Below are 22,422 nucleotides of genomic sequence, written 5' to 3' on the forward strand. Positions count from 1 at the left end.
GCAAACAGACCCATGGGCAAGAGCTAAGGGAGGGTAGCAATTGCTGGAGGAAGGAGGGTACTAAGCGGGGGGCGCAAAAGGGGAAGAATTGGGACAACTATAAAAACATAATCAATGAAGTATACTAAAAAATAACTATGGGACATTTACACAGTGGAATACTGCTAGCCATAAAAAAGAAAATTTTATCCTTTACGACAGTATGGATGGACCTGGAGAACATAATGCTAAATGAAATAAGCTGGTCAGAAGAAGATAAATACCATATGATTTCACTCATGTGGAATCTAATGAACAATCTGAACTGATAAGCAAAATAGAGACAGACTCATAGAGAGCAGGATGAACAGCTAAGCAGGGTGGGGCAGGGGTGGAGGGAAAGAGGAAAAAGGACTCATGGACAATAGACAACAGAGTGCTGACTGTGGGGGGGAGGAGGGTTTAAGGGGACTAAATGGTAATGGGAAAAACATAATTTAAAAACAAAACCAAAAAAAAAGTGTTTCCCATAAGTGACTGTCAGTCTGAGAGACACACGGCAGCTCTACAAGGCCAAGAGGAAAATTCCAGGCCTCCCAGTGCTCAACATAAATCACAACCCAACCAAACCACAGCTCCTGCTCTCCCCTAAATATGCTAAAAATATGCTAAGCCTGTTCAGAATAGAGCTGAAGGGTGATTTCACTTTCGCCATTCAAAAAGACACTCTGGAGACCGACCGACACTGAAGGCACCAAGAAATATAACACCTATTATGTGGAAGAAATACAGGCATTGATCACGCCCTGACAGTGCCCCTCCTCTGGTGTGCTGGGTCAACCCTGGAGTTGCTCAGCATGTCCGTTATCAATTTAATGCTTCCTAGCTCCTAAGGCACCCTTCAATAAACAATGGAGTTCCTTTAAGTGTTTTTCCTTTAAAGTGAGCACAATGTTAAGCTTTCTCTGTAAATGGTACTAGAGGGACATAGCCACCTGCAACTAGAGGAAGAGGTTCCCTGAAATTCCTGGCATGGGTCAGGGGTCAGCAGAATAGGCATGAAACTCTCCAGTGAAACCCGTCCAGACACAGGCCCAGATCGCTATCCATCTGCAACCCTGCAGCCTCAGACTGCTGATCACGTCCCTGAAGGTGAAGAGATACAGAAACCAAACTCCCTGCATAGTCTGCACCCCAGAAGGCCTCAGACTTGGGCAGTGCCTGGGCTTGCCCCAACTCCTTCCTCCCTCCCTGAGGCCCCCGAACCCTGAAAGTCTTGTACCCTCCTGCTCCATGCCCCCGCCGTGGGGTGCCGACCCCTGCTCCCCGGCCCACACTGCAGAGGCTGTTCCCTCTCCTGATGGGATTCAGACTGCTACACTTCATCCTGAGCAGATCTGAGGCTGAGGTGCCAACTGTACATGTTTAAAATAGACTACTTCTTTGTAGCATATCACAGCTCTTGACTTCTGAAGCCACTTGGAAGCTTGTGCTGATTTCTGACTGAACTACAGTGCTATACTGTGGCTTATTGCATATCACCACAAGTTCTGTTCAGCTCCTTCCATCTAGCAGTAAATATGCTTCTTGGCCCATCCCTTGAATTTGGGCTGGCCTTAACTCAGAATGTGGTAGGAGGGACTTTAAGGGATGTCCAAGGCTAGCCCTGAAACGGCCTTGCAGCTTCAACTTTTGCTCTTCAACTCTTGGAATGTTGCTCCAACACAGTCACGTAAACAAAAGGCTGCCTGAAGGAGATCCGAGGATCCCGAGCCAAGTCAGCGCCCACGGCCAGACACGAGGCCATCGCAGAGCTCCCAGCAGGGCCAGTGATTCAGCTGAATGCATGTGTGCGAGTGAGCCCTGGGGAACCAGCACAGAGGACATTTCTTTTGACCAGCCCACCATCCCCCTCCAAAAACATGTTAAAGTAAGACCTCTCACCATTGTGCAATCCCTCTCACTCCTCCTTCCAAGAGGAAATGTGGAATATAACACATCAAGACTTGGATATAAAATCATTAAAATTTAAAACACTAGACAAATAAATAAATATGGAGAAAGAAATCCATTGTTTACAGACCCGCATTTACCTGTAAAAGTAAAGACTCTGAAAAGATAGGAAAAAGGGCTTACAGAAAGTGAAGACAACTGATTGCAATTACCGGTGGATAAAACAGCAAGGCCTTCCACTGACCCAATCAGCAGGCAGCTCCCTTCCCTAGTTTTGCTCAGCTGGGAGTCAGAACAAAGCAGACTCGGGAAAGTCCATAATGCACCTGGCATTTTGCATCTGGTTCAGACCTCTAATCTTGGCTAAGCCAAGTATTTAGCAATGCCAGAAACCAGCAAAAACTAGCCAGACCCTAACTATATACTGTAAGGGGTTCTTTTCTCCCATCCATACAGGTCCTGTGGTGTCTGTAAATTCAAAGACACAATAATGTCAAAAAATGAGACTGTAATTGTTATTAACTTAAAAACTACTATTTTTCATTTCTAGAAACTCTATAAAATTTACTTACTTATTTATCTATATTGATTTGAGAGAGAGACAGAGAAACACCGATTTCTTGTTCCACTTTACTTATGTATCATCCATTGGCTGTTTCTTGCATGTGTCCTGAGGATTGAACCTGCAACCTTGGTTCATCTGGACAATGCTTGAACCAACTGAGCCAGCGAGGGCTATAACTTGTTATTTTTAATTCAGAAAGTGCCTCTATTATTATTATTATCATTATATTATGAATTGGTAATATTATTAATAGTGAAACATTAATAACATTATACCATTAATATTATTAATAACATTACTAATAACAATTATTGTTGTTATTATTAAGTCTGCTATTAGTGTTAAAAGGCTGTCTCAAAATTTTTTAAAGTGTTGAATGATAAGAAAACTGGGAAAAATTAAGACAAAATTTTAAACAACACTTGAATAAAAGTAAAACTCAGCAGATAATAGATGTGGGATAAAGGCTGCCTGCAATGTGTATGTTCTGGAGAACAAACCACAATGCCCCCGAAGCTGACACCGACCACAGTGTGATACTTCAGTTCTAATTCTTGACACATCTGTCCAGTGCACCGACAGTTTCCTACTCAGTCAGCAAGCACCACAGCAGAGTGGTTAAGAGCACACACTCCCAGGTGGTCTTGGTCTGAGTCCCAGCTCCTCCACACCTGGCTGGGTGATACTGGGCAAGACCGGCACCCTCCCTGAAGGTTACTGAAGATAATCACACCTAGCCTAAAAGAGGTTAGAATGTAAACGACTTAATATTTACAGAGCACTCAGAACAGTGCCTACCACTCAGTGAGCTCTTTACAAGTGTTTGGTACATAAAAATAAGTAACAGCTATTATGGGGTGGGCATCACTAATATACACCCTCTAGTAATTTCTATTTAGCAGCTTCTATTGAAATTCACAAGACCACATAAACTATTGCATTAAGTCATTAAGATGTATTTACAGTTCAATTTGTGCAATTAAATCCTGAGTTCACTCAAAATTCCCACCTAATCAGATAAAATAATGTAATAAAACAATTCTCTGTGTGTGTGTGTGTGTGTGTGTGTGTGTGTGTGTGTGTATTTATAGAGCCTTGGGAGGGGTCTGCAGGCAGGGAGGGGTAAGATTACCCAGGTAAACCTGATTCTGGTGGGCCACACAGAAAAGTCATCAATAAAAGCAATTACAGACAAATGCACCTGTGCTTCCCACCTGTGCAAGGCACCACTCCCGAAAGTTCTGTTCCTCTAGGTTGCCTGTCTTTGCATGCTAAATTCATATTCCTTCCGTTTCATACTCCTCAGTTTCCTGAGCCCGGCTGCTAGAAAAATCCTAGTTCCTACTAGCAACCAAAGCTGCCATCCAGGGAGCGAATATAGAGACAGTGAGGGAGAAGGAGCTATAAATAAACACCACATAAGTAACTCTTCTATGTTGTGACTATTTTCAAAAATGAATCTGATTCGTTGACACTATGCAATCAAATGAGCACCATCCTTTCAAATGTTAGACTAACAGTGAACAATCACTCTATTAACCAGTGAGTGCTTACCATATGCCAGGCTATTCCAAGCACTTGACCTGCACACTCATTTAGTCTCACAACCATTCCAGAAGGTGGGCACTATTAATAGCCTTAGGTTACAGATGAGGAAACCAAGGCACAGAGAAGGCTAGTCATTTACAAATCTTAGCAGCAGACCTAGGCCTTAAACCCAAGCACTCTGATTCCAGGACTTGTGCTCTCAACAGTGACCACCCTGCCTATCAATATTACCTTCTTTTTCCAATTATGCCCCTGTTTATTTTTTTAATTCCTCTTTAGTAATTTCCCTCAGGGCCAATTTATTAGTCACAGAAGAGTACTTGTCTCAATAATTTATACTCACTCCATATTTTATTTAATTTAAATGACAATATCTTACTTGATCACATTGCTCACTGTGGTAGTAACTATGAAAGACAGAAGTAAATAAATGGGAAAAAATAAAACAGATCCTGGTACCAAGGTTCCAATCATTTCAGACTGAAAGCATTTATTCTAGACTTCTCCGAGGCAAATGTCAGAAATATTCAAAGATGTGCTAGTTCTTTAAAACCCAATAACAATGCACATGGATTTTAATCACATTGAAATACAGAATATTACCTTATTTACATCAATATATAAATTCAGCCACAAACAAATTTAAAAACCCTGCCATTTGCAAGAACATGGATAAACCTGCAGGCATTATGCCAAGTGAGATAAGCCAGACAGAGAAAGACCTCCACCACCCAAAATAAAGCTGCTTTCACCCAAACCAATGGTAGAACGGCAGGGGCCGGGGGCTGAGAAGAAGGGGACATGGCATGATGAAGGTCAAAGGGCACAAGTTTTCAATTATAAGGACGAGGTCTCAGGATCCAATGTACAACACCGTGACTAGAGCCAACAATACGGTATTATACTGTATACCAAAAACTTGCTAAGAACGGATCTTACCATTCACACAACAGCAAAGAGTTAACGAGGAGAGGCCATCAATGTGTTAAGTATCCTGATCTTGGTCATCATCCCACAGAGTCTGTATCTATCAGATCATCATATTGTGCACTATAAACATACACAGTTATATTTGTCAATTTTCCCAATTACTCCTCCGTAAGGATTTTCTAAAAGGACATTTTCAGACACAACACCACCACCACCAACAGAACAGAATGACGGCAGGAAACAACAATGAGCGAAGCAGACCACGGCCTCGCTGCCCTGGGGTTTGTGCTGTGGTGGAAGAGACTCGCGGTAGGACCAATTACAATGCGACACACGAAGCACTACAGCAAGACAAGGGGATGGAGTCTGAGGGCGGCTGCTACTCGGGCGGGGGGTCAGGAAAAGCTCTGTGGGCGCGACATTTCCGTGGCAGAGCCAGAGGGAAGGGAGGAAGTGAACTCTATGGCTTTCGGGAGGACAAACACCCAGGTCGGAGCATTTTGGAGATCTGAAGGAACAGCAGAAGGGGACCGTGGCAGGGGATAAAAGAATCCGGTACAGTGTAAAGGGGCAATCCTCTCTATAGTACATTATTTTAGGTACTGTTCATAACAGCCAAGTATTGGATCACTTATATAGTAAACATTTTTATGAGCCTATAAAATACCAGATTCTGGGCTCAGTGCTGGGGATAATGATGAACAAAATCTTCACGGCCTATCACAAAATAAATACAAATTTCAACTTTGTGAAGGAAAAGTGCCTAAGGTGCATAGACAAGGGGAAATGTGCCCTGTTGGGGGAGGGGTTCTCTGGGGGAGGCTGCGTTCCAGCTGAGCGGTAAAGACTGGGAAAGGGTTAAGCAGATGACAAGTGGGAAAAAGTATTCCGGGCAAAGGGAGCAGCCTGCGCAGGGCCACGTGTGTGCTCAGAGGGGGTGTCGACGGCAGGCTGGGAAGTGCTGGAGTCAGGTCCGGGCTGAGGCAGAACCGGGTGACTCGGCACAGGCGAGAGCACGCAGGGCCGTCTGCTTGTAGCCGCGTCCAGGACTTTGGTCTTCACATTTTCACCAACTGGACGCTACTGAGTGTCTCAGGCCATTTTAGTTCCAGAGTTCTGAGTACATATTATGCCTTTCTGAAGTACTTATGAGGTACAGCTAATATTGGGCCTACTTCACTCTGTCTCCACTCGTCTGGGTTTACCTCCAGGGTTATTTTGATCCATCCAATGAAAACGTCACGAGCTTTTCTTTTAATTTTCTAACGTCATACTATGAATGAGATTAGACTAAGCAATAAAGTCACAATGAATCCTGATTCCAGGATTAGTCAAAGTTTTCCATTTTTATTAGATCATGCTTGCTTATTACTCAGAAATCCCAATTGTACGTTCCATGAAGAACTAGTCTAAAATATTTATGAGGGCTTCAAAGTCTAATATCTGTCCTGAAAATGGAGTTGGAGATAGTTTGCAGTGTTGGACTCTAGAGTTACAATAAGACACAGAGACATAAAATGAAAGCACTGGCCATATTTGGAAATTATTTTCCATGAGAAGAAGAGCACACACCCGCCTGACAATGAATCCAATCAGAGGAAGATGAGGAGACTCTCCTGACCTCCGGTTCCGGCACCTCAGGCCGGTGCCCACGCACCGTCTACCTAGCAGCCACAACGGAGTAAAGAAGGCTCTGAGGCCTTCCTACAAGCGTTGATAAAGAGAACTTTCTTCCACTGAATTCGTTAATATCTAAGAGAGCAAAGGCAAAAGAAAAGAGCGAAATCACAGGGGAGCAGCATGGGAACTCTGGGGACCCTGGAGGGCAGGGACACGCACCTCAACTGCACATTAACGGGCTCAGAGAAGGTCCAAGGAATCACGCAAAGATGACGGAATTTGGAGGGAAATACCTGGAGGGTTGCTAAAGGGGAAATTCAAGAAAAGGCGTGAAATGTGTAAGACTCGTATCAGGAACTAGGAAAGAGGTATGTTTTATTTTTGTCCAATTCTCAAACAGAGAAAATTCAAAGAGAACTGGGCATGTCAAATGATTTATTAGGCAACATCTTAAATTTGGAACAAACAGAACTTGAGAGATTACAGTAGCTAACAGAGTCAGGACCCTGGCTGGGTCCCCTCTGACCGACATTCGCAGGGCAAGTGCTGGGCATCATACTGTGCACCGTGTCACGTGACCTCCCACCCCAGGCAGGCCGGAAGTGCAGCCCCTCGGCCAATGACAGGTATTCCCACTTGTGACTGGAAAATAAAATATTCCAGCTTTTCACTGAGCACGCAGGACCCTCTGCAACATCTATACTGCATCCCAGACAATAATCTGTTATTAGTGGTCCCCATACAGGCTACTTTCCTTTCTGTGTCTCATTTCCCCACTCCCCTACCAGTGCCTCCTGGGACCACCTCCAGGTAAACTAGTTCACTCGATTCCTTGTCTTTTGGAGTATCTCTAAGTAAGAAAGGAGCAGAATATAACTGAGGACTGAGTTCTTTTAACTCCATGCTCAGCTGAAGATACCAAAAACAAGGGTGAGAGATGGTTTGTGAGCCTAAGTTCATGGAGAAACCCACCGTACAAGAGAAATTTCTAACAACTAGAGGACAGGGGAGGTAGGAGAAGGGAGTAAAAGTAATTTTAAAGCAATTTAGAAGAATAAAAACTTTGCTACAAAGGTGAATGGTAATAACGTATACTGTACATGTTATTAAAACAATTGTGATACACCTAAATGAAATAATAGATTAATGATATTAGTAGGTTCACTTTTCCTGCTTAGTTAATTTAAAAAATAAAAGTGTAAATCCATCTTTGGGATAATAAAGCAATCATAAATAAAGTATGATGATCAAACTTTCATTATTTCTGAAAAAAATATATAAAGAAACAAGAAAATATTCATCCAGCAGAAGCTGTGGGTGGGTCAGCCTTGCTGTTAATAGATAAACTCTCAGTTCCCAAACTGCTACATCAGCCTGGCCGCCAACCTCTGCATCTTCTCACTCAGCTACTTTCAAGAACAAAGATATAAGGAATTTCTAGTAAAATAAGTAAAAATTTACCCTCCAGAAACACAATTCTGTACATTTTCATATGAAAGGAGTTTTTGAAATGATGCTGCTGTTTACAGATAATATTGATCCTCCCTGGAGAGGATTTGTTCTGAGTCCTACCACCAGGACTCAACTGCATGACAACAGACAAGGTTTAGAAAGATGGACGTGTCTTGATTGCTTGACCGGATGGGTGATATTTCATAATATTTCCTTGCAATCTGCTATGTCTACTGACTACCACATCCGTTTTCTAATTTCAACAGATTCAGACAAATGATATGTGATCAGCAAAAGAGGATTCTCACTTCAAAATAATTAACGGATTGCAAATAAATCCTCAAAGCACACGAAAAAAGCTACAAGTGTCTCACTTCATCAAAATATAAACACTCATTTACCAAAGAAAACAGCCAACCTTAGAAATATATGTTTTAGTATGTGTGTCATCATCTATTCATCCACACAATAAAATTTATTAAGCACCTATTATGTGCAAGATGCTGGGATACATATTAAGACAGAAAGAACTGTTCACCTGCCCTTGAATGTTTTAGGCAGAAAAAGAGAATCATGTATACCATAGGTGCAATCAAATGGTCCAAGGTCATGCTGGGTAACAAGTCTACCAGTTCATTCTCACATTCAACAACCCTTGAACAGCGGCTCTGTGCCCAGGATGATTTCAATTTCTCAGGAATAACAGTAGTCCCCATAAGGGGCAGAGTTACCTTAGAGGAATGATGATTTGTGGTAGCTGTTGTTTTAAACACATATAACAGTGTTTAATTTTATACATGTGTATTAGTTGGGTCACTGGGGGAAAGTTACTAAATAAAATTCCTTTCATCAAGTTGTCTTTCCTTTGCAAGCCGAGGAAGGAAAAACAAAAGCGCAGACTGGTGAGGCATGACACTGGAGAGCCACAGACACGTGCCCTTACCAGGAGTACAGGATCGTTCCAACGACAGACGTGAGTTTGCTGCTCTCCTGCCTCTGCTTCGCCAGGCCGAAGTCCGCTGCAGTCCACAAATAAAGCAAAGTCAGCGCCTTTCCCGAGAACTGGCCTCTTTCCTTAGGTTTTGAGATTATGCACAACAACTATTACAGTTCAAGACAGGAAGGAAGCTTTTCTCTTTTTTAAGCTTTCTATCAGAACGCCCTACGTACCAGTCCCCCACACCACCGCCAGCCCTAACGAATGGTATATGTATAATATTCCATTATGCTCTGTACTTTGACCTGAGGTTTATCATTTTAGAAAAGAAAGTAAGTCCTGCTGAGACATAGGACAAAGTAGTAACTGAACTTGTGACTATACTTTTAAAATTATTTTTTAAATTATTTTATAAATTATTTTTTATAAATTAATAGAATGAATCTACCATTTTTGGCATATGGTGGTCAGACCCTCACCTGGCCAAAAAACATTAAAATTAAATGTAAGATAAGCCTGAATAACCACCATGAATATCTAAAAACCTGACATTAAATGGTATCTATTGGTACTAAATCACAGTAAATATGTTGTTCAGAATCATCTCAAAATATTTATACACCAACAAATAATTTGGATTTTTAACCTAGAACACTAAATATTATATTTAATATTAGAAGCAGCTGTACTTTTCAAAACACCTATAGATTCTTTTTTTAAAACCATTCAATAACTAGATCAACGTGGTAGAAACATACGAGGTCTGTCCAGAAGGTATCCAGCCATGCACTATGAAAAATAGACATTTATTGAGGAAGATACAAGATACAAGAAACATGGTACATAGGGCAATGATACCTCAGTCCTCTTCAAAATACACACCTTGGGACCTCACACAGTTCTCCCAACTGCCATCAGTTGCCCGGTCATATTTTCCTGAATCTCATAGACAGGCTGAAATCTCTTCCCTTTCAAAGGTGATTTTAGTTTTGGGAAAAGCCAGAAGTCACTGGGCACCAAATCTGGGCTGTAGGGAGACTGAGTCACCTGCGTGATTTGATGTTTCACCAAAAGCTCTGCACGAGAGGTAATGCATAAGTGGGCACGCTGTCCTGATGAGGCTGCCAATCACCAGTTGCCCACAGCTGTGGCCTTCTGAATCATCTGAGTAGTTCCCGCAGAAGAATGTTCAAGTAAAACACAAAATTTGACACAGATTCATTGCTCTACTTGTTCAGTCATTTTGAGTGTGACAGCCACACAGTACACATGCTCACTCAACAGCATCCACCACCCCCACTGACTAGGACAGTGAAGTCGTCACTGTTCATGCACATTCCAGTCCACTCTCCTTGGCTGCCAGGTCACATCAATGTCGTGCAAACAGTTCTCGCTATATTAACAATGGCTGGACTTTTTCTGGACAGACCTTCCTATTCTTCATATCTTCCTCATACAGACTGACCAACAGTACAAGAGATTTACTTATCAGGATTACACAAAAATACAGTACTGAACCAGAATAAGAATTCGAGTTGTGTCTAATATTGTTTGGTGTTCCCAACATCACTTCGTAAAGTGCACCAAATGTTTATGGAATTTCACTCTGCTAGAGTACTTGACTCATTATCCATCCTTAAATGTCTTTTTAAGTTGAAATACTCCAAAGCAGTTTAACTTCAAAATAATAATCCCCATTAATAATGAGTAATAATCACAAATGTAGATGCTTACATGAATTGCCTAAGACTCACAGCGGCCCTGAAAGACAGGTACCATCCTAGTTAACGCAGCCTGGCGCTGCAAAGCAAGGACTCTGGGACTCCACAGCCTCCCGTCAAATCTCACTTCACCGTGCAGTACCAGTGTAGTCCTGGGCAAGTCATTCGGTCTCCTTTTATAGTAACTGATCCACAAAATAAAGAGTACTACTAGTGTAGTATAAAATTTGAACAAGTAGTTTAGTAAAATTTGAATAAGCTAACATATGTAAATGCAGTACAGTGTAGTATCCAACAACTGCTATATATCATTATTTAATCGTCACAAACAAGTATAAGTTCCATGAAGGGAGTGACCATGTCTGCCATGCTTGTCTGTCACTGTGGGATGTGGACCTTCAGAAAGTGACAGCTGAGTGAGGAACTGAAAGCTTCCCCCGTAGGCTGCGCGCTCAGGGGACGAGGCCATGGCTTTCATCTTGTATCCACTGCCACACACCTGTCCAGTGACGGCATCTGATGAGCACTGGAACCTTTGCTGCACGTTCCACTGAATCAGGCATGCCCTCGTTATCATTACCAGCAGCAACAGCCAAATATCATTTGAGAAACATCTAGAAACATGCACAGCCGGCTTTGCTGTGGAATGAACATGTGACCTCTCGAACATGCACTAAAGCCCACGTCTAAAATCCACTACCTACAATGGAATGACTTTTTCCTTTTTCTTTCTTGTTTTTAGGGGAGCAGCAGGGGAGGAGAGGGGGCATGTAAGGTTTACATGAAACAGAGGCGTCCGTAAAAGCCAAGTCATGTGAAATGCTGGCCCGGGAGGCAAGCTCCCTGCAGCAGACCCCCCCCCCTCAGAGTCCCTCTCCAACGGGACTGCACAGTGTGGGTCTTACTCAGACAAGGGCAGAGTTTGGGGCCAACTCCGCCCATGCTCAGCCCGATGCACCACTGCGTCAGGGTCTGTCCCTTTGCGTCACCTCCAAGGCTGCAGATAAAAGTGGCGACAAGTCCTGGACATGTTTCATGGCACAACTGACTCAAAGGTGACTTAAAAGATACCATCCTCCAAGTGGAAATATATTTAGACATTAAAGTGAGGTAACGTTTGTAAAACTATGTACACCTATATGTGTTAGCACTCTGCTGTCTCGTGAAGGCAAAGCCCAGCCAGCACGCTGACTGTAAATAACTGCCAGCCAATCTTAATCTTAAGACATCTAATTCACCCAGAATGAGAAAAAAAGAGAAGGAAATTTTAGTTTTTCTAAAGCTTTTTTTCTGCTCCCATTTTCAATATATTTTGTCTCGTGCATCTGAGACATCATTTGGCAATTCTGTGCTTCTTCTCTGGGAGTAAATAAACCTTCTAGCAAAGAAAGGAGAAAAATAAAATATGACAAGGCTGCTCCCTAGTGGTAACTTGCTTACTCACATGCACGCACACCACCCCACGAACTACCTTTCAAGTGTTTTTTTTTTTTAAGATTTTTAATTTATTTATCTTCAGAGGGTAAGGGAAGGAGAGAAGGAGAGAAATATCAATGTATGGTTGCCTCTTGTGCATGCCCCACTGGGAACTGGCCTGCAACCCAGGCATGTGCCCTGACTGGGAATCAAACCACGATACTAAAAGTATTTTTTATTGATTATGCGATTACAGTTTTCCCAAATTTTCCCCCTTTATCCCCCCCAACCCTCCACCATCTCCCCACTTAGTTCATGTCCATGGTTTGTACATGTACGTTCTTTGAGTCCTCTGTTTCCTATACCATTTTTTATCTTTCCCCGCCTATTCTATGCCTACTAATTATGCTTCTTCTTCCCTGTACCTTTCCCCCTCATTCCTCCCTTCTCCTTCCCCACTGAACTCCCTCTGTGTGATGTCCTTTTCTCTGATTCTGTTCTTTTTCTGGCTGTTTGCTTAGTTTTTGTTTTTGTTGTTTTTCTTCTCTTTTAGGTTCATTTGTTGATAGTTACGAGTTTGTTATCTTTTCATTGTTTATATTTTTATCTTCTTTTTTCCTGAGATAAGTCCTTTCAATGTTTCATATAGTAAGGGCTTGGTGATGATGAACTCCTTGAACTTGACCTTATCTGGGAAGCGCTTTATCTGCCCTTCCATTCTAAATGATAGCTTTGCTGGATAGAATGTTCTTGGATGTAGGTCCTTGCCTTTCATGACTTCAAATACTTCTTTCCAGCCCCTTCTTGCCTGTAAGGTTTCTTTTGAGAAACCAGCTGACAGTCTTATGGGAACTCCTTTGTAGGTAACTGTCTCCTTTTCTCTTGCTGCTCTTAGGATTTTCTCTTTGTCTTTAATTCTCGGGTAACTAATGATGATGTGCCTTGGTGTGTTCCTGTTTGGGTCCAACTTCTTTGGGACTCTCTGAGCTTCCTGGACTTCCTAGAAGTCTATTTCCTTTGCCAAACTGAGGAAGTTTTTCTTCATTGTTTGTTCAAATAAGTTTTCAATTTCTTGCTGCATTCTTCTCTTTCTGGCACCCCTATAATTTGGATATTGGAACGTTTCAGGTTGTCCCAGGGAGTCCTCTGCTTCTCTTGTTTCTTTGTTCTGATCCAGTTAGCTGTTTATTTTTTCCTTTTGTTCCAAATCATTGCTTTAAATCCTGGTTTCCTTCTTGTCACTGTTGGTTCCCTGAATATTTTGCTCTATTTCATTTTGGGTATCTTTCATGTGTTCTTTCATTTTTTGACCAAGCTCAATCAGTTCTGTGACCATTTCGATTACCAGGGCTTTAAACTCTCCATCAGTTAGGTCGGCAATGTCCTTACCGCTTAGTTCTGAGGTTTTGCTGTGTTCTTTCATTTGGGCCATATTTCTTTGTCTTAGTGTATCTGTCTGGTTGTTCTGGTTGATTTTTTTCTTTAATTCCTTGGTTGTTGGAGCTCCATGCAGTTTGATTTTCTGGTGCTTCAGGTTGTTTACTGATTTTAGATTGGGCGTCATCCTCCTTTTGGTTGTGAGAGGAAGTGAAGGGTTTCTACCTACGCCTCCATCTTGGCCGGAACTCCCACAAACTACTCTTTTAGGCTCTATGAACTACAGTTCTATTTAACTCTCCCAAGATGTGGGACTCTTACACACTGGGTCTTAAATTTATGCTGTAAGATTTTAATTTAACTGTAACTCCCCTTAAAAATAAGAGTCTCTAATGTCCATCTTTATACCAATAGTGATAGACACCAAAAACATATTTCATCACTATTTTTATTTAAAATATTTTAAATAGTTATGACAAATCACTATGAATTGCCTTTTACTCATAAAATTATTTTATACTTATTTAAAATGATAGTAATCCATCAATACCCTGTCCATGCAACTGCCGTAGAGAGAGACTCTATTCTGAGATGTAACTACTTTTTAATTTGAAACTAGAAAAATATTGCCTCGCTTAAGTAAACTAAATGTCTTAAAATGTATAACAAAATTTTTAATGAATAACTACTAAGTCTAATAAATGTTAATAAGAATAAGGTTGTGCAGAATGACAATGAGGGGCAGGAGAGAGAAAAACAAAATAAAAATTTCCTTGTTCTTGTTTTAAAAAGTAACTTTTTCTAGGGAGTCCTTTACAAGTATAAACAAAAGTATGTATTTTTATTAAAATATAAAAAGTATATATTAAAGAGCAATGTATTTTATTAATATATATATATACATTACTAAAATATAAAATACATATATTAGAGAGCAAACATGACAGTGATATATATTGCACTAAGTCTGATGTGTAGACAATAATGGAACTAGCTTGCCTGTCCTGAGCTAAGAGGTAGATCGACTCTCCATGTTTATCTCTTCTATTTCTGCAGACACTTCGCTACAATAAAGGGAAAGAAACTGTCTTTGGAAAGTTACTCAGCCCCTAGGACACTGGGAATAGGCCTGAAGACAACAGAAGATGAAGCATCCCAGTAAGTGGTTCAGAGCAGGAGTCCCTGACCCATGTGACTGAGGGCAAAGGGGGCCCAGGGCACTGGGAAAAGGGAAGTAAAAACCTTAAAACCCAGTTTCCATGCAGCCTCCAGGCCCCGTCCCACACCCACACAGGGCAGTACCAGCACACCAAGTTCTCCCTTCACTGGCAGAAACACAGGTTTATTTTCCAAAGAAACAGAAAAAGCACAGACCAAACAGAATGGGGCCGCACTCACAGGAATTGGGTGAAAATCAGCTCAACATGGTTCTCTGCACCTGCTTCATCCATGCTACTCCCAAAATGACAGTAGACAGAGAGACGTTGTCTCAGGCAAGAAACCAGAGACGCAGTCTCTGGGAAAAGTGTAAGCGATGACTGTGGGGCTCTTCAGAGGAAAAGCTTCTTCATGACCTAATGAAGCCCATCTGGTGACAGCCTTAACTGGGGCTCACAGAGCTTCCAACAGCCTTTATTTAGTGTCTTTTTTATATGTATTAAGGCCAGCCCCCGATCAACAGACATCTGAGGAAATTCTCCAGCAGGAAATGGAGATCAAACTAAACAGGAAAAAAAAGAGAGAGAGAGAGAAAAGACAGGCCTAGAAAATGTGGAGACAATGCAGGTTGCTGAAAAAAAGTCTATATTATCTTGAATAAGTGCAGGATTTCATGAACATGAAATAAAAAATAAATAAAAGTTGGAGAGATTAAAATATGATAATCAAAACTAAATATTCAATACAAATACTAAACAATAAAATTTTAGAAATAATTCTAAAGTAGAACAAAGATAGAGTGAGCTAAAAACTGAAAATTATTTTAAAAATTAAGAGATGATTTAGTATAAAGATCTAAGACTAAAAGGATTTCTAGAAAAGGAAACAGAAAAACAGAGGAGAGAAAAGTGGTGAAGAAATCACGCAGGATGATTTCCTGGAACTGACATTTCACGTCTCCAGATTCAAAAGCCATCTAGACACATTAAATGAAATGACACATCCCAGAGAACTGAACGCAAAAAGATCCATCAAAGCAGAGGATAAAGTAAATATCCTGAAACAATAAAACATCCAAATAAACAAAACAGCTCCTGTATCAAGCACTGGGAATCAGAATAGCATTGGATTTCCCAATGGCAAAGGTGGGTGACAGATGACTAAAGTAACACCTGAAAATTTGGAAGGATAATGAGTTTCCTCTGAGAATACCACACCCAGCCAAACTACCAATAAAGTGTGATGGTCTCATAAAAATATATTGTGACATGGAAGCATCCAAAAATGATTCCGTCCCAAGTGTCTTCCAGACACTTTCTTAGGAAAGTACTGGAAGACACATTTCAGCAGAACAGAGCAGTTGGAAAAGAGAAAGGCACAGGGTATAAGAAACAGAGATGCCAGAGGAGAGCAAACGGAAGTTCCAGGTCGGCGGCTGAGTAGCAGACTAAATGCAAATCTGGGCTACAGCGCAGCAAGTAGCTGGTTGTCCCAGAAAACAAAACTGAGAATAACTGCCACATCTGACCGTGTATAAATAGTATGGAGAGGGCTTTCGTAACGCTTTTAGAAGATTTGGCAAGAAGAATTAATAGCGACATTTAAAAAAACACTAGGAAAACAAACAAAAAAAGGCGATTGTTAACTCTAAGAAAAACAAAAAGGTCCATGAGAATGGAAAGCTCATCAATGTAGAATGCTTATTACACAGCAATAATGATGAGAACACACAATATTTACTTAAACCCAAACTGTGCCATAAATATACTGGCAGGATAGTAGATGGGGAAGAAAAGGAAATAGGAAAATCTTCCAACTGCCACAATGAAAAGTCAAGTACCAGAAAAAAAGCTAAAAGGAAAAGTGGTTTTAGGGAACAAGAACTAGGAATTGCATACGGGCAAGCTGTTCTTGATAAGCTTTTTATCACTGTCTTATCTTGTAATCTACTTTGGTCTGTAGTCCTAATAAAAGAAAATAAATATAAAAATGAATTAAAACTAAGTTTAGAAAAAAAGAAATCAGGCTACTGCAATAATAAATTAATCTCAATGTATTTCAATGTTACCACAGAAAAAGGACGGCAGCTAATCTTAGTAAGAAAATAAAATGTAGGGTTGGCTGTCACTAAAGAAATAGGGCTAGAATAGCCATATAATAAGGATTAAACAGACTTTTTTCTTGAATACATATCATATACCACAGAAACAAATCTTTTAATAGTTATTTACTAGTACATATATGTGGGTGTGCATACATATACATACAAGTACATATATTATTTTCCATGAAATTTAAATATGCAATTTATAGTAATCCTTATTAATTTATATATTGAAATACCTACATGTGTATAAACAAAAATTCTTAAGGAAACATGCATCTATTTTATAAAAAGAAAAATAAAAAGCTTATGGTAAACGAAATCATAATTAGTATCAAATTATTAAATAAATGTATGTCCAAGATGAAGATTCCCGATGATTTGGTCTCATTTTATATCTCACAAAGCACGCGCTTAAAATGTTTCAGGTTGTTTTCCTTTTTTAAATTAATATCGGGTTTCCACACACAAAACCCTGGACAGTAAGTCTAACCATTGTTGAAGATGCACTTCTGGTGAATGTGCACTTTTGGAATTGCCCTGATGAGGAAGCAGAGTCCTCTAAAACTAAGAGACTGGCCTTCAGAGCACTGCCATCCATCTCTTACATCTGTGATGTTCCAGGCAGTGGCCTCCCAAACTGGACGCCACGGCAATCCACCAGGGGCAGGAAAAAATAGGAAAATCTTTACTTTGATTTTTTAATGTGCTCCTTTATGTTTTATTTCCATAGAACTTCATGCACTGCAGAAGAACCGTGCAGTGATATATAGAGAATTTATAAATCAGCATACATATAATGGCAGTGTATTATCAAAAAATTTCCTGATGAAATGTCATGATCAAAGTATTTGGAGCCACCAATGTGGAGACAGCTCCCTACTTCTTCTGGCTAGCGAACCCCCAATAGTCCACGAGAGTAACGCAAGTGTGTGTGAAACACAGCAGCATTGAAATGCAAACAGGTGGATTTTTCACAGCCCTTGATAAATACATTTGTCACCCAGGTGGCGCAGACTGTGTTAAAACTGTTTAAAATAACGCGCTCGCATGGTGGTCATAAAAGCTTGGTTGATGAAGTACTGCTCTACAGAAAGGAAATACCAAGACACCACTGGTTTAGGAACTAAATTCTCACCCATCCTAAGGGTTCTTCAATTTCTCCCATGGGCCACATCCAACTCAGTAGTAGCTACTAGTCACATAGGGATGTCAACTTAACTAAAATGCAATACAATGTAAGACTCACATCCTCAGTTGCCTCAGCCACGTCCAAGTGTCCCAGAGTCACAGGTGGCTGCTGGCTGCCATAATGGACAGTACATGTAGGGGACACTCTCATCAGTGCAGTTAAGTTCTACGGGACTGCTCCGCTCTAAAATAATCTTCAGAAATTCTCAACAATTGTAAGACCGTTATACTTACTAACTGTCACTCTGTCCTTATCCCCCAACATGATGTTGTTCGGCGTCAGGTCTCTGTGGACGATCCTCTTCTCCTTGTGTAAGTACCGAAGAGCTAAGCACAGCTGCAGACAGCAAAGAAGAAGCGAATGTTACTTCTCCCAGCACACGTGTAGCCGCTGATGACGACGACACGTGCCTCCAAGGCCTCCCCTGGGAGCATCACCGTGTGATAGGAAAACTTAATGAAAACAAAAGTGTACCTGAATAAATATTTTCCACAGTCTTTCTTCCGTAAAATGAAGTTGTTTCTCCTTCAAGGAACTGAAATGCTCTCCAAGCGGGGCCCCTTCTATAAGCTCCATCACTATATACAACCTATCATCTATGTAGAAAAAACACACAAAAAAGGTAATAAAAATGTGAGCTCAATAAAGATATTTTGGAAACACTTAGGATTAGAATCTGAGCTTCCTGATGGGCATGCAGGGCCCAGCACCAGAGTTACAGACGCATATTAAGATCGGATCCACTCAGCCGTGAAGGGCGTGGGGGTGAGACAGGGGCCGCGGGCCACTGGAGCCCAGCAACAATCTCTTCCAGCGACAGGCTGTCTCCTAGCGTAAGTTTACACCAGCAAATATCATTTCTACATAGGCTGTGACCTGTGACGTGGGATGGTTGAAGGTGCCAAAGAGAACAAGCTGATGACCCCAAGTCATGGACAACTTTCTGAAGACCATGTAAACCGACCCTTCATCTCAATCGCCTAATACAGACCCTTAAGTCAAGTCAGCCGTTAAAAAATTGCATTTTAAAATGTACTGTTCTATGGTCTCTTAGATTCACTTTTCAGATTTTTGTAATGGAATCATGCCCAGGCCTTGCAATGAATGACAGAGCTGAAACACTGCGGGGACAGACATTTCTGTACTGCCCCTCGGCTGCAGAGAAAGCTGGGCCTCTGCTGGTTCATCTGATGGACACCAGAAATCTCACAGCAATTGTGTTTGTGTCTTTGCTCTGCACGCTAAGAAACAAAGAAGTAAATTCTGCTTCTTTCTCCCAAACCAATATGAGACTACTAACAGTGGTACGTAATATGGATCTTTTCTTGGTGGTTTGGATGTATGTAAAATGAGTGTGTACACAACATTTACAAAGTCAAATCACACTATACGTGGTTCTGCACCTTACAGGGTTTTCATTTGACATCCTCACATGTCAGTGTACAGAGACCCACGCCATTCTTTCTGCTGGTTACATAATATTCCACAATACACACTGATCACAATTTATGTAATCGTTCTTCCAAGGACAATCATTTATACTGTTTCCAACTTTTCATAATCCCAATAAATATTTTTATATGTACTATTCTTACTTCTAGGCTTTATTTTTACTTTTCTCACATTTTATGTGTTTTTGAGCTACTTCCATCTTTTTTTGGAAGCAACTAAGATATAAAAAAACTTTTGGGGGCTTTAATTTTTAACTACAACAAGTTTTGCCACCTCAGTACAAGGTAGAAGCCAGCCTAGATCTCTGTATTACAGGATACACAGTAAATTACAGAAAAGTATTCTAAGATCAAGAACCAACAGCCAAGGGTGCACAATTTACAGGAGACTTTCAGCAGGCTCCTCTGAGCTGTCAGGGGGAAGGGGGTGGGTAACATCACAGCAAGTCCAAGTACACGCAGCTGGCTTCACAGGAGTAACTTACAGAGGGGCCTCGAGGAAACCCCAAACTTTGCCTTATATTTCTTAAATCTTCCTTCAAAAAGAGGTTTACTTCGAAAGCTCCTATGTGACGTTCATCATTAAGATTTGTCAATACTTATATTACTTCAGTCAGAAGTCCCATTCTATTTTAAACAATTGACTGAGCTTTATCTCAACGTCTGGATTCAACATTCCAACAGCCTTGCAAAGCCTGCTAGTCTGCAGAATCAGTCAGGGCTCCATCGCCACCTTGTGGCAATTTCTGGAACTTCAGGCAAAAGAAATCAAAGACCTAACCCACTCGCACTGTATTTTGGAGGTGAAAAAAGTCATCTAATTCAACAATAACAACTTTTGATGTTTTTCCTAAATAACTGTATCTACTATTCTGGTTTGTTCACTAGGTGTCCCTCCTGTGGGGCTCTAAGGTATTTTATACACATCTTTAGCTGATTGATTATGTCACTGTTCCACCGATCAGGAAGGCCATGCACAAGATGGTCGCCTGTCACAGAAACAGCAAAAAAAGTAAAGAAACTAGATGGCTAAGCTTATTTTTTGGCATCCAAATATACAAATGTGTCACAAAGATACATCCCCTTAATTAAAGATATCATGAAACTCGTACTCACTCTCCAGAAAAGTTTTGTAATAGCGCACAACATTGGGATGGTAAAGCTACGAGAAAATAGAAAACAAACGTTACATGACTTCAACACACAAACTGTCTTTACAGATAACTTAGTTGGACTTCATACTTGAAAACGACAAGCAAAAAGTACTGTATCTGTATTTATTGATAAAACCAAGCATTTTAAGTTATCACCTAATTCACATTTTTCCATGATTCTTTTTATTTGCTACTTACAAAACTAATCTGAAAATAGCAATTTCCTCTATAGCCTTATCAAACAGAATTAAAAACTGATTGTGCCTCATCATCAGTTGTAACTAAAACAGAATCGTAGAACTAGAGGGAACTTGATGAACCCATTCAGCCCTCCCAGCCCCACCCCCCCACCCCCCACATAGACTGCAGAGCGGAGAAAACAGAAAGGGAGCAATTATGTCAAATACACTCATTCTTGCTCTTTACCTCTCTTCACCACTTAAATATTGGTATTTGCATGCACTGTTTATGTCTGTTTACACCGTGTCTTTTTATGCTCCCCAAAATGATCACTATAAAACAGAAATAAGAGTTATTAACTCCACTTAAATCTTAATTACTGACAAGGGCTTCCTTCTTGACCAAACCTTCCTGCGGCTTCTCTGGGCCTTCTTTCTGACTAGGCCTCGTCCTTGGCCCACCTAGGTTTGGAAAAATCCCAACAGGCCAGTTGAGTAAGTAAGAATCTTCCTACTCTTGCTATGCAATCAAGTTCCTCCCCACCCCTCATCCTCATCCTTATTATCTAATCAAGTCTCTCTTTCCTCAACGTTGATACTAACCAAGTTCCTCTAAGTGACTCTCTACCCTCTGACCCCTCACCCCGCCTTCCACTGTAATTCCCCAGCTAACCCCCTGCCTTGGGAGTCTAACCCTATAGCCGCAGTCAATAAAACGTTCCTTGCCATTTCAAAGTTCTCATCACAAAGAAAACAAAAATTGTAACTATGTGTGGTGATGGATATGAACTAGACTTACTGTGGTGATTAGTTCACAATACATACATCTAAAACTAATATAATGTTATAAGTCAGTTATATCTCAATTTTTTGAAGTATGCAGTACAATCTCTCTTAGACATAGTTTATCTCAGAATGTGTCATAGAAATTCTGCTTTAAAAGGAGTCATTTTCTATAAGAATACTCAAATTTTTATAGTTTTTCATTTATAATTTGAGTTTCAAGATAAATTGAAATCTGTTTCATCTCAGAATAGTCGCCATTTCATCCATAAATGGCTTACATCTCTTTTTGTTTGTTTGTTTGCCTTTTTTGAAGGGGAGTCTGTTAGCTCTTCGCCAAAAACCCAGCATCTGACTCCTCCTTGGCCACAGGGCATGGCTTCCCGGGCAGCGGTCCCATCTCTCAGCCTCGCCAACAGCCAGGAGCAGGCCTGACACTCAGCCCGCACCCCTGGAGTGAGAGGGAAGCAGGCTCGCCTGTGTCTGAGCCCCCTGGTGCCCCTCCTCTTCCCACCCTGGACATGAACGTGCCCCTGGCAGTTCCAACCATGCAGATGCAGGCCGTGCCTTAGATGGCAGCAGACCAGCAGCACAGAAAAAGCGCCCTCCCCTCCACCCCCCCGAGTGTCTGCACGGAGCAGAGGACATGGCCCACCAGGAGCTCCCACTTCAGGATTTTTACAAGGAGAAAGGGCCCACTGCCTTGTGAGCCTCCTTGTTACTGCAGCTCAGTCTTAGTCTTAACAAGTGCACGCTTCCATCCTACTCCCACTTCTGTCCCTTCTGCCTGTCGTTGCCCCCTCCGTCCAGGCCTCCATGTCATCATCCTCCACGGGTTCGCTTCTCTGGTGAGAGCACAGCTGTGCAATTTTGAGTTACCTTGAGGCCGAAGCAGATGCCTCG

At 41.2% G+C, this 22,422-nt stretch overlaps 1 protein-coding gene across 6 annotated transcripts in view; it reads right to left on the reverse strand.

Moving 5' to 3' along the window:
- NEK10 (NIMA related kinase 10) overlaps positions 1-22,422 on the reverse strand; it is a 175,034-nt gene that overhangs the window by 83,981 nt on the left and 68,631 nt on the right. For all 6 annotated transcript variants that reach the window (XM_037135565.2, XM_053669247.1, XM_053669249.1 and 3 more), the window contains 4 exons: positions 20,520-20,565; positions 18,427-18,548; positions 18,186-18,288; positions 8,991-9,066 (listed from right to left, as the gene is read on the reverse strand). In XM_037135565.2, the coding sequence (XP_036991460.2) occupies positions 8,991-9,066; positions 18,186-18,288; positions 18,427-18,548; positions 20,520-20,565 (347 nt within the window). The remainder of the gene's footprint in view (positions 1-8,990; positions 9,067-18,185; positions 18,289-18,426; positions 18,549-20,519; positions 20,566-22,422) is intronic.

This window comes from Artibeus jamaicensis, unplaced genomic scaffold (assembly GCF_021234435.1).
Source record: "Artibeus jamaicensis isolate MK-2021 breed Jamaican fruit bat unplaced genomic scaffold, CSHL_Jam_final contig_519, whole genome shotgun sequence".
In the NCBI taxonomy this organism is placed as follows: domain Eukaryota; kingdom Metazoa; phylum Chordata; class Mammalia; order Chiroptera; family Phyllostomidae; genus Artibeus; species Artibeus jamaicensis.